The 17,194-nt window shown below is 38.5% G+C and overlaps 1 protein-coding gene across 1 annotated transcript; it reads left to right on the top strand.

Annotated features, from left to right (window-relative positions):
• Positions 1–558: 558 nt before the first annotated feature.
• LOC127434026 (C-C motif chemokine 19-like) lies at positions 559–15,393 on the top strand. Its single transcript, XM_051686450.1, has 7 exons — positions 559–983; positions 1,072–1,222; positions 1,655–1,767; positions 13,595–13,800; positions 14,285–14,405; positions 14,517–14,635; positions 14,772–15,393. Exons 4-7 carry the CDS (start codon positions 13,722–13,724, stop codon positions 14,792–14,794), a joined length of 342 nt encoding a protein of 113 aa, XP_051542410.1. The 5' UTR covers positions 559–983; positions 1,072–1,222; positions 1,655–1,767; positions 13,595–13,721; the 3' UTR covers positions 14,795–15,393.
• The last annotated feature ends 1,801 nt before the right edge of the window (positions 15,394–17,194 follow it).

Raw genomic sequence — 17,194 nt, forward strand, 5'->3', positions numbered from 1 at the left:
ATCAGAGACTCCAGCCACCCGAGCCATGGGCTGTTCTCACTGCTACCATCAGGTAGGCGGTATCGCAGCATCAGGACCCACAGCAGCCGACTTCATGACAGCTTCTTCCCCCAAGCAATCAGACTTTTGAACTCTTGATCTCCCACGATCAAAATACATCAGCACTGCACTTTATTACTCATAATCTTATATCTCACACCGGACTGTCATAAATTATATTATTATTATATATATTCTCTCTTAACAACTTACTATCAACCGACAGCCTGAATGTCAATACAGTACAATACAACCTACTGTACATTCTATATATACTACTATATATACTTTTTTATTTTTATTGAATAATGTGTATCTATATTGTGCGTATTGTATACTGTACAGTGTATGTTATTATTTGTATATTGTTGTGTGTAATTATGTGTATATTAGACTTTAAATTGTGTTGTGTTAATTTGATGTTATTGTAAATTGGTATATGTCTCATCACGACTGTTATATTGATCGGAACTGCACCCAAGAATTTCACACACCATTGCACTTGTGTATATCGCTGTGTGACAATAAATGTGATTTGATTTGATTTGATTTGATAGTTCCTCACCTGCTTTGTGCTGAAGTTCACTATCAGCTCCTTTGTCTTGCTGACATTTAAAAGGAGGTTGTTCTCCTGGCACCAGTCCTCCAGGCCTTTGATCTCCTGCAGATAGGCCCTCTCATCGTTATCAGAGATCAGGCCCACCACAACAGTGTCGTCAGCAAACTTGACAATGGTGGTGGAGTTGGAAGTGGCCACACAGTCATAAGTGTACAATGAGTACAGCAGGGGGCTTAGAACACAACCCTAGGGGGCTCCAGTGCTGAGGGTGAGGGGGGACGGTGAGTCATGTCTGCCCACTCTTACTGCTTGTGGCCTGTCAGTCAGGAAGCTGAAGATCCACTGATGCAGAGATGGGCTAAATCCTAGGTCCTTCAACTTGGTGGTGAGTTTAGAGGGAATTATAGTATTAAAAGCTGAACTGTAATCAACAAACAGCATTTTAACATTTAATTTCCCTTCCTCTTGTCCAGATGATCTAGGACTGTGTGGAGGAGATGTGTAATGGCATCGTCCGTTGAGCGATTTGGACAGTAAGCGAACTGTAAGGGATCCAGGGTGTCAGGTACTGAGGAGGTGATGATGTCTCTGACCAGTCTTTCAAAGCACTTCATCACAATTGAGGTCAGTGCTACAGGTCGAAAGAGCAGTCTCTAATGATGATAATCTTTAATGATTCTTGGAATCATTATAATCGTTGTTTATAAGCTCTACAACTACACATTATATGATGTTTTACCCTGTGAATTTCATTGTTTTAAAAAAAAAATGTATAGTAATTTCAAATCAGATGATTGCAACACACTCCAAAAAAGTTAAATCAAATCCCTTTATTGTCACTTCAAGCAACATAGCAGTATGACAATTACAATAAACATCTGATTTACACATAACACAGTTTACACATCTTGTTACACAACACAACACAATATACAATATACACCTAATAATATACAATATACAGTATACACAGAATAAGAAGACTGTATACAATAAAAATACACTATAACCCCTGTACTATGTACATATCTGTCTGCATTCATGGTGTTCTCACAGATGTGCGAGTTACCCATGCCATGGGCACTGACACACCCCTGGCCCATACAGACACTGGCTTTTCGACCTGACGCTGATAACAGCTTGGATGGTCCTTTTCCTCTTTGGCCCAGGTAACACGACGGCTGTGTTTTTAAAAAACTCTTCAGACCAAAAAACACAGTTCCACTGTTCTACTTTCCATCTGAGATGAGACAGAGCCCAGAGAAGTCAGCAGCGCTTCTGGACAGTGTTGATGTAGGGCTTCTGTTTGCGTAGTAAAGTCTTAACTTGCATCTGGGGATGCAGCGGCGAATGGTGTTGACTAACAAAGGTTTACTAAAGTTATCCCAAGCCCATGTTCATGATATCCATTACAGATGAATGACGTTTTTTAAGACAGTGACGTCTGAGGATTCACACGCATTCAGAAGTGGTTTTCGTCTTGTCCTTTACGCACTGAGATTTGACCAGATTCCTTGAATCTTTTAACTATACTGTGCACTGTAGAGGGTGAATGCCCAAAATCCTTCCAATTTGTCTTTGAGAAACATTGTTCTAAAAGTGTTGGATTATTTGCTGAAGCATCTGTTGGCAAATTGACAAGTCTCGAATGAATATACTATGACACGATTGCTTCACCTGTTTAACATCTCCTGTTTCACATTGCCTTGTTATTTCAACTCGTCAAATTGTTATTAGTCTTAATTTGCCACTGTCTCAACTTTTTTGGAGCATGTTGCAATCATCTGATTTGAAATTACTGTACATTTTCAAAAAACAAGGCAATTCACAAGGTAAACATCATATAATGTGTAGCTGTGGTGCTTTCAATATAGCAAAGGGTGAATATAATTGGCAAATCACTCCTTTTAGTTTTTATTCGCATTTTAATGTAAAATAATTATAAATATATAATAAATATTATAATTCAGGTAATTTAAATGCATTACATAATATACATTGTGGCAGCAGACAAGTTAAGCATTTCTACAATTCAAAAAGTGGCCTAAAAGTCAAAATATTGTTTGTTTTATATTCATATCATTGAAAGTAACCCTATTATTGGCTTACTTCCGTCCGAGCTATTTTTAATCACTGGCCTACAGTATGTACTCATGTGTCAGATGGACGATTTCGGAGCGTCTCACTCTGGTTGCATCGCGTTTTCTCATTTTCAGCGTCTCTAATGATAAGCGCTGTGTTTGTAGAACGCTGTATCAAGTTAAATGTAGTTTGAAATGATGAAAAATGCATCTCGAGATCCCTCTATTGTGTTCAGTTCGGTCCAGCTGTCTTCGAATGGAAGGCTGTTCTGCCTGTTGCTCTTGTTGACAAAACGTGTTGCCTATGCAGCTGGAGCTGACTGCCCCCTACTGCCATATCAAGTTGGTACATCAAACTTGAATTGCTCTCATCACACTTTAACAGTGTTTAGCCTCCCATTCAGCTGATGAAAACACGCTGCGTGATCATGAGGAAGAATTACATCAAGATGTAGATTGGAATGCAGGTGCGAAAAACTTCATATAAATAAAATAGCCTGCTTCTCTCTCGCTGTTGCTTGCGTGCTAGTGATTACATCATTACAATGACATAATATAATAAATATTTAAGATTCCACACAATTTTGTGATCAGTAATCAAATTTGTGACGTTAACTGTGTTAACACATTCTGTACAAAAGGACAGGTTTTCTTTCATTAAAGCATTTTCACAAGATGCTCATTGAAAATTCACATGCAGGATCATAATTATATCATTATATTGCAAACCATGCAATTGCGTGGGGCATCGGACATCGGTAGGAAAGCTCAGCAAAAACTGCTTGAGGGGTGACATGAATATGCTGTTGTCAGCGCTCTTAGAGCGGTTCACGATAGAGTTCCGCTGGGTTTTTAAGTCAGTTTTTCAAGTAGGCTTTGTGTTCGGGTTTGTAATCTATGAAAGAAATATACAGTCCTTCTGAACTTGTTTCACCCACGTGCTCTCAGATACGTGCAAACGTATGAGTTAAGGCCCAAACATACTCTACGCAAGTAAGTGAATGCAGATGCAACTTGCTACGCAAGCTCGATTTCACACGTCGTTGTGAAATGTGTCAGCACTCAATTCATAACACAACGCAAGTACACGCTGCATTCTCAGTGTTGTCGCAAGGGGCGCTAGAGCGGATTTTCTTCTTTCAATCAACATCTGTCATGGTGGACTCAGGCATCAATTTGAGTTTAATCTTTTTCGAAAAATATATACGACTTTTTGTCCCCAGTCCATTCAAACGATCTTGATTTTTCTCTGTGTCTCACCCCACTCCTCAACTATTGATTAATCTTCCACATCTGGGCAGCATCCGAAAATGTAGGCAGCTGACTTACTGCCTAATCAGTTAATGGCTTAACTGACAGCTGTTTTGAATAAACAGAACTCTTAAGGAACTGGTCTCCGAACAGTTTGAAAAGCACCTTATTTTCATCCAGCATTTTCCTGGTTTCGGACATGGATCTATAAAATACCGGTTTCGGACGCAGTACCGGTTTCATGGTCACGCCTAAAAAAATCTATTGCCCTCTTGTGGTCATAGGTTTGTAACCGCCAGAGCAACGCAAGAGCGCACGTAATGTATGTACAATGGGACCACGCATTGGCCAAGCGCTCTTATCTGCGTACTTGCGTGAAGTATGTTTCGGCCTTTAGGGGCCGATCACACCGAACGTTTTTTTGCGCGCGCCTGCTCTGTTTTTCCATTGTTTTCCTTTGTAAATGAACGTCCATACCTGCTGCACCACGTCTCGCTATTTCTTCAGTGTCTCACGCAGGACTGGCATATTTTTAGACTCCGTGTCAAGTTAAAAATAACTTCAGGTCTCAAAAACGCATGTCGAGACACCTGCGTTCTGTTTCATTCGTTGTGCCACATTTGTTTTTAGCGCAGGTGTCACAAAGATTTAAAGTTCTGAACAATTAATTCTATCACAATTAATCAAAAAACTAATGCCGATTACGATTACGGCTGTCACGATTATGAAATCGTGAAAACCGACAATTATTAAATTTAAGTCTACTCCTGTTGCGTTAATGGTTTCTATTTAGAACGTGTTTTTACTGCGGTTAATTTTCTAACCAATCCCAGACGTGTGCGTTGAGCAATAAAACGGCAATGTCCAATCAGAGACTGTGTGAGTCTACAGAACAGTCCTATCAGTAATGACAACCAATCATTATGCAGTCCTTAAATTTTGAATAGTCTGACGTCCAGGTGCTTGCTTACAGTATGTTTCATCTCTATTTACTATGGCACATGGAAATTAGTGCTAAAGAAACATCATCTGACACTCGAAAAGAAGCTGTAGAACAAAGATGTGCAATTTTGAATTATTTTCAATTCGTCGCGGCATTTTATTTACCATTTTTTGTGTACAATTTTCCAGCCATTGACAAGGAAAATAAAAAATGGTACTCCATGTCAAAAAGGTTGCCGTGATATAGAGTTTGAGTCATATGGATTTATTTTATGATACTTTTTTGGTGCTGCTTATCATTTTGGATCTTGACAGTACCAGTCCTCTTTCACTGTTATATATGAAAATGAGCAGCCAAGATATTTTTAGATAATATTCTTCCAGAAAGTTTTGAAATGGTAAGTAAATGATCAGAATTCTCATTTTTGGGTGAATTATTAGTATTTCAGTTCACCCAAAAAACAAAATCCTGTCATAACTTATTCACACTAATGTCGTTCCAAATCCATATGACTTTCCCTCTTATGCGGAACACAATAGGAAAAAATATGAACATCCCAGTCCATCTTCTCAACACAATGGCAGATGACAATGACTAACTTTAAGTGTGATTTCACAAAAGCACTTGGTGCGGACTCGGATTCGTTTGATGTCAAAGTTCAGTTCGTTTGATTTGTGTGAATTCTGTTTTCAGAGCTCGGATGCGCACTGGGGTACCGCACCCGAGTCCGCATGAAAAGGGGTTTAGGGTATGGTTCATGTGATCTCCGGTACGGTTCACTGCTGATATGAATACAATCGTCCTAAATCGTGGAAATGGAGCGCTGTTGATAATGTATAATTTGCATCTTTGTATGCTTCCAGTTACAATTATTAATGTATAATGCATATCTCTTACCTGCTTGTCTTCACATAAATTGCCTAAATAGCAGCTCACATTCTTCACAAATCTTGCGGCGCATACGCGGCCCCACGGGAGACAAATGCTAATGTTCTTCACATCTTTGCACATTCAATGCCCCCGTGGCAGACAAACACAAATGCCTTTCTGTTGATGTAAAGTTTTAATGGTAAATTTGAAGGGCCAACTGTTACAATAACACTGACGTCTTCTGCTAAGCCGTTACCTAATTACAGTGGTAAGCAGCTGCCGAAAAAGAACAGCACGAGTACACAATCGGACCACAGGTCGGACTAAAAGAATATGATGTGAACAGAGGCCAAGACCAGATCTAGGCTTCGGACCAAGAGTGAAAGCACCCTAAAGCTTAAAAACACCAAAACTTAAAGTAATTTATCAGTTAAAATTGTGACATCCATTGTGTTCATGAGCACTATTAAAGAAAATTGTTCACAGTGGCTCATGTGTTCATGTGAGAGCTTTTAGAGACCTTTGAAGAGCATTGTTTAGTGCTTAAAAACAATGCGTGCCACTGTGAACGAGCTTCTCTCATGCACTCATGAACACGCAACAGATGTCAAGGTTTTCACTTAAAAATTACTTACATTTTGGGTTGATTCATACCAAAACCTGTTGTGTGCCTTCAGAACACTGAATATGACACACTGAATACTTTTAATCCTTTTGGGTGTTCATTAAAGCTTTAAAGTGAGGCAATGTCCACTGCCATTGCATTGAAAAGATGGACCGAGATTCATTAAATCATACCCTTTTGTGCTTGGCATAAAAAGAAAGTAATATGGGTTTGGAATGGCACAAGGTTGAGTAAATGATGACAGAATTTAAATTTTTGGGTGAATTATCCCTTTAACTTCTATACAAGTGGTTGTAGGTGTGTGATTTGCTTATACGTGACTAAGTGTAAGACAGGACACTAGGAAGGAAGACTACTGCAATCTTTAGTTTCAGGGCATCTTTACAGTGCCAATCAAATTACTGTATATGGAAGAACTGTAGATTTCTGCGATGTGTTTATCTTGTACAGATTCCAGACAGATATGGCATGTATGTAGCCTGACTGCGGGAAGTGGCTTAACTTTATTATTATAAGAAAGTGAATTTGAGCCTCCTGTTTAAACAAACTCTTTTGAGACTTGGGCGAGTCTATACAAGTAAGGAGGATATTTGCCATTCATCATGAAGACAATGAGTTTAACTTCAAAATGACTGAAAAATGTTTTGTTATTAGAGCTTCTTGCAAGTTAAACAACTTTGGCCAATTACTAACCGCAAATATTTCGGTTGCTTACACAAGTGTGTATCTGAATAGAGATTTCAAATGTAAACCTGTTCTCTCCCAGTGTGAATGAAAGTCAACCAATGTACTAGAATCTAGATGAAAATAATGATATCAAAGCTGATGAAAGAAACTGCTAACATTATACAACAAGACTATTGTATAATTGGAGAATGTCATGATGTAATACTTTAATACTGACACTAGCCAACGATTTTGAGGTTAAATGATGTCAAGCGAACTGATTCATGCAACATGAAATCAAAATGGATCTTAAAACACATTCCACGTCTTACTGTGCACAATGCATTAGTGCACATTATTCCAAAGAAAAAAAATAATGCTTAATCTTTCATCAAAATGTAACTTCTATTACAATAATCTTCACCTCTGAAATGACTTTATTTTATCTTCGCACACAGGCTAGGTAACGTCACCCAAAAAACAAATGTTATCCAATAGACAAATATCTATTTATGTTGGCTTGACAAAGCCAACATACTGTTATTCTACAGAAATTGTTCAGGATTTTTTCAAAATCCCAATACCAAGACCAAAATTATCAATTGTAACTCCTCCTAGAGCTTTTAAGCTACATACTCAAAATTTGGTACAGACCTTAAGACTGTTTTTACTTACTGTGCTATATCTTTTATAACGGATCGGACTTTAAAATCCCCAAAATCCCATAGACTTACATTGACAGAATGTTCAGTAAGGCAAATCAATCAATCGATCAATAGGTCGGTCTGTCAGTCGGTCTGTCTGTTGGTCGGTCTGTCGGTAGGTCTGTCTGTCTATAGGTCTGTTGGTCTCTCTATCTATCTATCCATCGGTCTGTCTGTCTGTCGGTAGGTCTGTCTGTCTATAGGTCTGTTGGTCTCTCTATCTATCTATCAGTTGGTCTGTCTGTCTGTTGGTCGATCTGTCATTCCGTTTGTCTAATGGTCTATCTGTCGGTCGGTATGTCTGTCGGTCGGTCTGTCTGTCTATTTGTCCGTCGTGTCTGTCAGTCGGTTTGTCTCTTGGTCGGTCTGTCTATCTATCAATCTTTTGGACTGTCTGTCTGTGGGTCAGTCAGTCTGTCTGTCTATCGTTCTGTCTATCTATCAGTCTGTCTGTCAGTCTGTCAGTCGGTCGGTCTGTCTGTCTGTAGGTCTGTCTATCTACTGGTCTGTATGTCTGTCGGTCTGTCTGTCTATCGATCTGTCTATTTATCTATCTGTCTGTCTGTCGGCATATCTGTTAGTCTGACTGTCGATTGGTTGGTTGGTCTGTCAGTCGTTCTGTCTGTTAGTCTCTCTGTCGGTCTGTCTCTCTGTCGGTTGGTCCGTATGTCTATCGGTCTGTCTGTCTGTTGGTAGGTCTGTCTGTCTATAGGTCTGTTGGTCTCTCTATCTATCTATCGGTCTGTCTGTCTGTCTATAGGTCTGTCGGTTTATCTATCTATTAGTTGGTCTGTCTGTCGGTCTGTCATTCCGTTTGTCTAATGGTCTATCTGTCGGTCGGTATGTCTGTCGGTTGGTCTGTCTGTCTAACTGTCGGTTGTGTCTGTCAGTCGGTCTGTCTGTCGGTCTGTCTGTCGGTTGGTCTGTCTATCTATCTATCTTTTGGATTGTCTATCTGTGGGTCAGTCGGTCTGTCTGTCTATCGTTCTGTCTATCTACCAGTTTGTCTGTCGGTCTATCAGTCGGTCGGTCTGTCTGTCTGTTGGTCTGTCTATCTATTGGTCTGTCTGTCTGTCGGTCTGTCATTCCGTTTGTCTAATGGTCTATCTGTCGGTCGGTATGTCTGTCGGTTGGTCTGTCTGTCTAACTGTCGGTTGTGTCTGTCAGTCGGTCTGTCTGTCGGTCTGTCTGTCGGTTGGTCTGTCTATCTATCTATCTTTTGGATTGTCTATCTGTGGGTCAGTCGGTCTGTCTGTCTATCGTTCTGTCTATCTACCAGTTTGTCTGTCGGTCTATCAGTCGGTCGGTCTGTCTGTCTGTTGGTCTGTCTATCTATTGGTCTGTCTGTCTGTCGGTCTGTCTGTCTATCAATCTGTCTATTTATCTATCGGTCTGTCTGTCGGCATGTTTGTCAGACTGACTGTCAATTGGTTGGTTGGTCTGTCAGTCGTTCTGTCTGTCGGTCTCTCTGTCGGCCATATCTGTCAGTCGTTCTGTCTGTCGGTCTCTCTGTCAGTCAGTCCATCTGTCTGTAGGTCATCTGTCTGTCTATCTGTCGGTCTGCCGGTTGGTCTGTCTGTCTGTCTATCGGTCTGTCTATCCATCAGTCTGTCGGTCGGTCTGTATTGGTCTGTCTGTCGGTCGGTCTGTTCGTCGATCTGTCCATCTGTTGGTCAGTTTGTCTGTCTATTGGTCTGTCGGTCGGTTGGTATGTCTATCTATGCCATTTAATCTGTCTATCAGTCTGTCTATTTATCGGTCTGTCATTTGGTCTGTCTGTCTCTCTGTCTGTCTATCTATTGTTCTGTTGGTCGGTCTGTCGGTGGCTGTCTGTCAGTGTCTATCTATCAGTCTGTATATTTATCGCTCTGTCGGTTGGTCTGTTTATCTTTCAGTCTGCCTATCTATCAGTCTGTCGGACAGTCTGTTGGTTTGTCTGTCTGTGGGTCTGTCTGCCTGTCAGTCAGTCTGTCTATCTAGTGGTCTGTCTATCAGTCTGTCTATCTGACTTAAGGGCCTTTGAAACATTCGAACTTCAAGCTTTTAAAGCCAACATCAAAATTTGTTTTAAGGCAGAAATTATTAATTTAATGCCAGTCAATGGTAATGTAATAAATATTACAGCAATAATAGTAAATATGGAAAGATTTGTGTTACCATTCAGATATATTGAGATGCTCTCGAGGATATACTTGATCATCATTCTCCATGTCCTGGTCAAAACGCCTCCTCAAAAGTGGGTGCAAGTGGTGTTTCAGGATAGGAATCCTCAAAAATCAACTGTAAACTTGCATTTAGGCTTGGCTTCATTCTGTGGTTGGTTGCATTGTATGTTTGTCCAACTGTCACTTCCTGTTGATGTTGGTGATTCTTGGCCGGATTAAGCTGCAATGTGTACCTGACCTTATTCCATTTAGCCAAAGGTCTGGCTATGCAATACTAGAAGCAACTGCTTTAGTCAAATTTCTTGTAGCTGTAAACCTACTTGCATATAAATCTTCTAATTCTGAAACGTTCATTTTTGCCGCTTTAACATAATAACAATTTGATTGTCTATAATAGTTCTCGTCACATTCATTTCACACCCTTATCAGACAATGCAGCCTGATTACCTTTAGAATGGACCTGCTAAAATTGCTTCTGCCCAAGTGGAAGTGAGGCAACAGGTAGTGACACGGTATGTGGTCCATTCCTTGACAATCCTGAACTGAGGAATGAAAACTGAATGCAGATGTAATGAGGAATGAAACAGGCTGAACTCATGTTGAGGATCAAAGTGAGCATCCTGTCTTCTCATGCTTTATTAGGACTCATAAGAAACTCTCTGATCACATCACAGAAGGAACACCTGGCTGGTGTGTGGAGGCTAAAGCCCACCATGGGCTATTAATCCTTCTGGATTTTCAGATATGGGCTGTTTTTTAATATAGACTTTAGTTCTGCACAATAAATGCACATCCAAGGCCTTCAGACATTTTGCTGTATTTATTCCAAGCATATATTTAGCATCCACATGCACATGCATGCCTAAAAGACAACACTACCAGTATAGTCAACACAGACCATTTCTGTCCAACAGAATATTATGATTCACCCTGCAACTGCTTTGAACAGATTGGAAATGTCCAGAAAATACTAATTTAATCTGGTTTACAACACAATAACTGCTCAGAACTACTTGAAATCAAGCAAATTGTCTTAAATTAAATCAGCAGAATAATAATCATCACTATTATTGCTCATACTTGGTTAGGGGTTTTTCAAAACTATGTTTGTGCTACAAACATGAATAATAACTTATATCAAGTGATTTGATGAGGAGAGGTGTGCTATTTTCTATAGCCAAATCGGTGCTCGCTTGGGTCATCAATGCTCGTTAAGTATGAGCAGGTTAGCGATGTGATCTGTGTGAGTCTTGAGCTGTCACAGACGCTGCAATATTTTCAAGCATGTTTGATGAGGATGAACTGATGCCAGCTCCAACCGTAAGCCATGGGATAATTCACTGGCCACTGCCTGAAACTTGGACATTATATGGATTTCACCGGAAATGAAATTCCACAAGCTTACAGTCGAACTGCAATGCGCCACACTGATCTCTGCCTGCATCACCTTCGTCAAAGGATGGACTACACTCTTTAAATGGAATATATAGACAATAAATTAATAACCAACTAAAGCTTTCATCAGCCAAATAACAAAGGACAATGCATCTGTGTGAACTTTTGCATTTAATTCAGGATAGACTTCAAAGACTTAAGTCATTAATCTTAAAGTTCATACAAAATCTTTGTTTAAACATTGTCCCCTAATACTTAGTTTACTAATTTTAAACAAAGACTTGTACTACCATAAATAACTAATATTGGCATTATATCCATGCTGTTTAGCCAGAGGGCAACTTGACCCCAAAGTGAGCCAGGAAGAGTACTATACAAATAAAAATGACTTGACTTGACTTGATATTATCGCCACATAATCTTGTAGTGTGAGCGATGCAGCAACAACGCCGAACTGCTCCAGCCGATCACATCTCATCATGCATCTTTGTACAGCAAATTGAATCATATTTGTGTTTTATTGTAATAAACTAACAAAAATTAGCTTTTAACAAAAAATAAATGGTCTGAGCACTATACTTGACATTGTGCTATGTTTTTTCCTCCAACTTTTTTTCCAAAACAGACACACACAGCCTGCCCACATCTTCACAATCATTATTTTCTGCCATATTTTCTTTTTTGGCAGAGGCTATATGCACTAACTGCAAATAGTGTTAGATGCTATTTGCACTAAGTGTAAATAGCAACAAAAAGCATCTTATTTGGACTAAGAAGTGTTAGCTGCAGTGTGTTTATTGTGTTTATTTAGAGTCCCACAGACAAACTACACCAACCCCTACCCCTACCCCTAAACCTAACCCTAACCTTACCTTGGCCAGATGGAAAAAAATCTGGCCAATGTCCACCTGCACTACACCATTAAAGCAACAATGCGGGCGCATTTTTTGATTTTCTTCAATTTCTGTGTTTCCATCAGACTATTTGAGTGCAAATATCGGCGCTGTGTAGCAGGTGCTATTTGTCTCCTCTTTTGTTTTTCAGACAAAATCAGTACACAGACAACTTTTGGACAGTGAGCTGATCATGACCGTAAAATCCCATGATCACTCTAATTTCTTGGATGAAATTATGTGAGAATTTTTTTTCCACTGTTGGTTGGGGGTGCCTCTTGGCACCTGGCAATTTGTGCACCTTTTCTGAGATCTGTTGTGTAGTATACCGTATGTGCTGCTATGACAAGAAGATGACAGATGACAAGAAACCTTGTAGTGAAATGTGAGCACTACAGCAATTCAGGTAGTCTGACAGTCATCTAGTGAGACTGCGGCTTAAGCAATCAGTCACAATCAAAATTCTAAGCAGCCGGTACATGTTCTTGCATCATATATCTTGGGTTACACTTAAAACACCAATGCACCAACAAATTAGGGCTGTCAATCAAACAATCAGAGGTTTAATGACAATCTGGGACCTTTAATATTAAAGGTGAAGTGTGTAATTTATGTGCCTCTAGCAGCGGCAAACTAAATGTAAAAATAATGATTGTTTCAAACAAGTTTCCTGTCTTCTTTTGGCTGATAAACAGATAGTCCCGCCCCAAACTCACACCATTAGATGAGCCAATGTGACTCGGGCTGGTCGGGATTAAAATTGCTTACACTTTTCAGGGAAATCTGCCTTCCAATGGGTTACGTATTGTTGTCTACATACTGTATTTACAGGGAAAAGATAAAGTATTTCAACACCAAAAAAATATGAGGCATGTTTCAAAGGAGTTAATATGTTATATAAATGAGTCATAAATATTATCATAATCATGGTTATAGTCATAATCAGTCCACTTATGATTATTATTGGTGTACTATCAAAGATATCCACATTCAAGTGATTATCCAGATTGTACTGCATGCATTGATTGCCCAAATACATGCATACAGATGTGAGCACTTGCAGCGCTATGAGGAAATTCAAACGAAAAGCCCAAATTAATTTAGCAGTGGGCAAATAAACAAGAGTTATCTAGACTCATTGCACTTATTGGAATTAACGCAGCATCTAGTTTGTCGAAAAGCTGCTAATGTGCAACCAGCTTCCATCCAGCTATAAGTGAGATATGCTAATAGGACCATAATTTCACCACATTAGTTTCCCATGAAAGAGTGACACTGATAAGTACATTTCAATAGCCCAGAAGACATGTTGAAACTTTCCCTTCACTTCAGATGAATGACCCCATTTGGCTGGCGCCTCTATTTCCAGTTAACAAAAGGCTTTTTTTTTTTTTTTTCAATAGGGATGGATTTACAGGAAAGGAGAAAGAAACTGAAAGTTAGAGAAGAAGACTTATAAAGGGAGCGTGTGGACCAGGTGAGGCTAACATCTTCTGAGCACAGGTGAACTAACACATAGCAAGGGACAAAATGATGTTCTCAAACTCAATGACGCTATGTGCGGGTGGTCTGCTTGTTCTGAGCGCCAGTCTATGGAGCTGTACAACTGGTGAGTCAAAATTTGCAATTATTTAGTAACATCCATTTATCTTCTGAATTCTTAAAAGGTCTTTAAAGCTAAAAATCACTAAGCAGTTTTTAAATTTATTGCAAACTTATCTGTAGTTGCAAATTGAAAATTAGGATTTTTCCATTTAAACCTAGAAAATAAACAAAACGTTTTACGATTTTGAAAAAAAATTAAATCAAAGAAAAGTTTACATAAAATTAAGAAGAAACAATTAATAATTTGCACTATTTCTAGGACACTAATCCATTGTAAGCATTTTTCCATCAAATTGCTATGTTCATTATATAATTTGTAATAAAACAAACTATTAAATTATAAAAGAATGCAAAATAGCAGCATTTTCAATAGTGGTCTCAGACTTCGGACCCCACTGTATGTGAAGACAATCTTGCGATCTTTATAATAGGTGTGACTATTTATGTTGCTAAAGATTAATATTCTGTGCACTGTTTGACTACCACAGCTCAAAGTGATGTGGCAGCGGATTGCTGTTTAACCACCAGCGATCGGCGCATTCCTCAGCGGGTGGTCACATCTTTCACCATTCAGACCAGTGATGGAGCCTGCAGAATTCCTGCCACTGTGTAAGTCACAATACATGCATTTTGAAAATACTTCACCCCCAAAACTAAAATAGACCTTGTATGTATGGTTGGATTGTGAAATGCATAATAAATATGCTTAAATTCACATAGGTTTGTCACAAAGAGGGGCTTGAAACTCTGTGCACCCTTTCCAAGTACGAGTTCTTGGGTCAGCAAACTGATTGACATCATACTCGCAGGACCGGTACAAAAACCAAAAAAACATAGAGGTAAGTGTTTGTACTTAAGTACAATGTTAGTGCCTAAAATACTGTGTTAAACAGATGCTAGGCTGTATAACCATACTTAACATGTTATAACATGTTATAACATTACATACATTTTTTTTGCTTTCTCTACTTCCAGGAAAGAAACAGAGAAAACAGTAACAATACAGTTGATGCAAGTCCAGCTTGGTCTCACACTACAAGCATCCACTATGGGACTGATTCTGCAATAGATGCTGATGGTAGCTAATCTTTATAGAAAATGCTGAGACTCAGGTTTACTACATGTATACTTTGGTGTAGCAGGTCAAAAACTAAATAATCTACTGTCATAGGAATAAGCTTTTTAAGTCTGTTTTTGAGATGTGAACCCTTCCCTGGTGGTATATATGAAGAGATTTGAAAATATTTCCATCATTTTTGTGTTTTTTCTCTGTGTTGCATAAAGCTAACTTGTTAGATGTTAAGATGTTATTTTTCTACATTTTTCACATAATATTTTTGAATATTACATTTGTTTTTGTTTAATATGAAAATTGTTTACATACTCCCACCCACCCCAAAAAATAAGTAAAATCATAAAAATAAAATACATAAGATGAATTTTGAGTCAAAGTTAAGGATGTCTAAAAAATTAAAGGAGAAATCGGTTATGAAACTGGTTTCAAAAGCATGTGGCAAGTTGTAATGTTTGAAAACCCTTTTCAACAGAATTTGTATGTAATTTTTTATAGAAAAAATGAAATAAATGTGGTATAAAAAGTCAATGAATTATTCCTCAACTTGAACACATGTGAGTGCAGACAACTTAATTATTACAATTTTTTTTTTAAAATGATATTGAGAATAACATGAGTTTTCTAGGTTATTGTATTTGAGATTTGAAACAATGTACTAACCTTACCATGTTATTCAAGTCATTGGTTGTATGAATTGCATTTCTTATATAATGCGTTTAATGTGTTTTTGAACTAAAAAAAAACAAAACAAAACGTTTTTGAAAAATCTGATCCATATACATTTAGATTTTCAAAAGCCTGTCACAAAATGGGTTCACCTGGCAACCTTGACCTGACAATGAATTACTGACAAATATTGCTGAGCTGAAAGCAATAAAAATATATATAGCTGCAATTATAGGGGCTCAAGCTGCGTAGGGCCTTTAAGTGCATTGGTTACAAGATAAAGCATTATTCTGATAGCCTATAAGTGTCAGGAAGCATACACACCAATGGAGGTAATGAACCCAAATGCTGGGACTTTTATTGAAGATGCAGTGGATCACAAGGGGAGTAATATGCAATGAACACTAGCAGATGAACAGATCAGGCATGAACAGTAATAGATGATCTTCAATACAACGGTGGAGCAGATTTGAGCAGTGGAAGAACAAACACTCAGAGGAATAGAATACCTCACTAGACGAGGATTTCAGTTGATAATCTTTGATGATGAGAGACCGCTGCAGAAGAGCAGCACAGTCCTTGTTGGGACTAGACACTGAAAGTAAGCAAGAGGTGGGTATATATGGAGTTTGTGATTGCCTAGTTGATTGTATACAGGTGTGTGTGATTAATACTCTGGTGAGAGGGAGCTGAGAGTGGAATGAGGCTGAGAGTCTGATGGAGGCATGACAATAAGCACCTAAAATAGAGATAAAGCAATGTAATTTTCAGCAACATCAGGTAAATTAATGTAAACACATATCTCATGTGCATATGTAAATTCACATATTTAATTCAATAACTGTTAATACTCCTACCTTGCACATGTACATGCACCATTCTATGTCACCATTCTGTTATATGTCCTAGCCTATTATTTGTATGTCTATTTATACTCTTACCTTGTTTTATATTCTGTCTTACTGTAATGTTCCGTGTGCACTTGTTTCACCTATCACCAAAAAAAATTTATTTTGTACGTGAGAACACTTGGGAATAAAGCTCATTCTGATTCTGATTCTGATTACCATAGAGATTTATTGTTTTTAACATTTCTGACTGTTATAGCACCACCAATTATCTGATCGCCACCAAATTTTACATGCTTCTTCATAATCAGATATTGAATATGTGAACTAAATTTGATGAAAATTTTAGCTTTAGTTTAGGAGTTATAGACTTTTGGTCAACTAGGCCACGCCCATATTTATAAATTATCCTCTTACAGCCAAGCCAAATAAAAAGTTCACAGATTCTTCCTATATAGGTTTTGTTAAGTTAAGTGAAGAACTTAGGACTAGTTAAAAAGTAGTTTTAAAAAAATAATCTCATATACTGTATTTAACAGACGATTTGATTGACACCAATAGGTCTTGAGGCAAAATTTTCAGAATGAGGATTTCGATCATATGATATGAATAACTTGTATCTGTGTAAAACAGCAAAATATATACTAATATATAGGCTATATCAAATTTCAAGACCAATGATGATGCTGACTACCACCCCTGGATTCGTGAGTTAGAATCCAGGGTGTGCTGAGTGAATCCAGCCAGGTCTCCTAAGCAACCAAATTGGCCCGGTTGCTAGGGAGGGTAGAGTCACATGGGGTAACCTC

This window comes from Myxocyprinus asiaticus, chromosome 43 (genome assembly GCF_019703515.2).
Source record: "Myxocyprinus asiaticus isolate MX2 ecotype Aquarium Trade chromosome 43, UBuf_Myxa_2, whole genome shotgun sequence".
NCBI classification, from domain to species: domain Eukaryota; kingdom Metazoa; phylum Chordata; class Actinopteri; order Cypriniformes; family Catostomidae; genus Myxocyprinus; species Myxocyprinus asiaticus.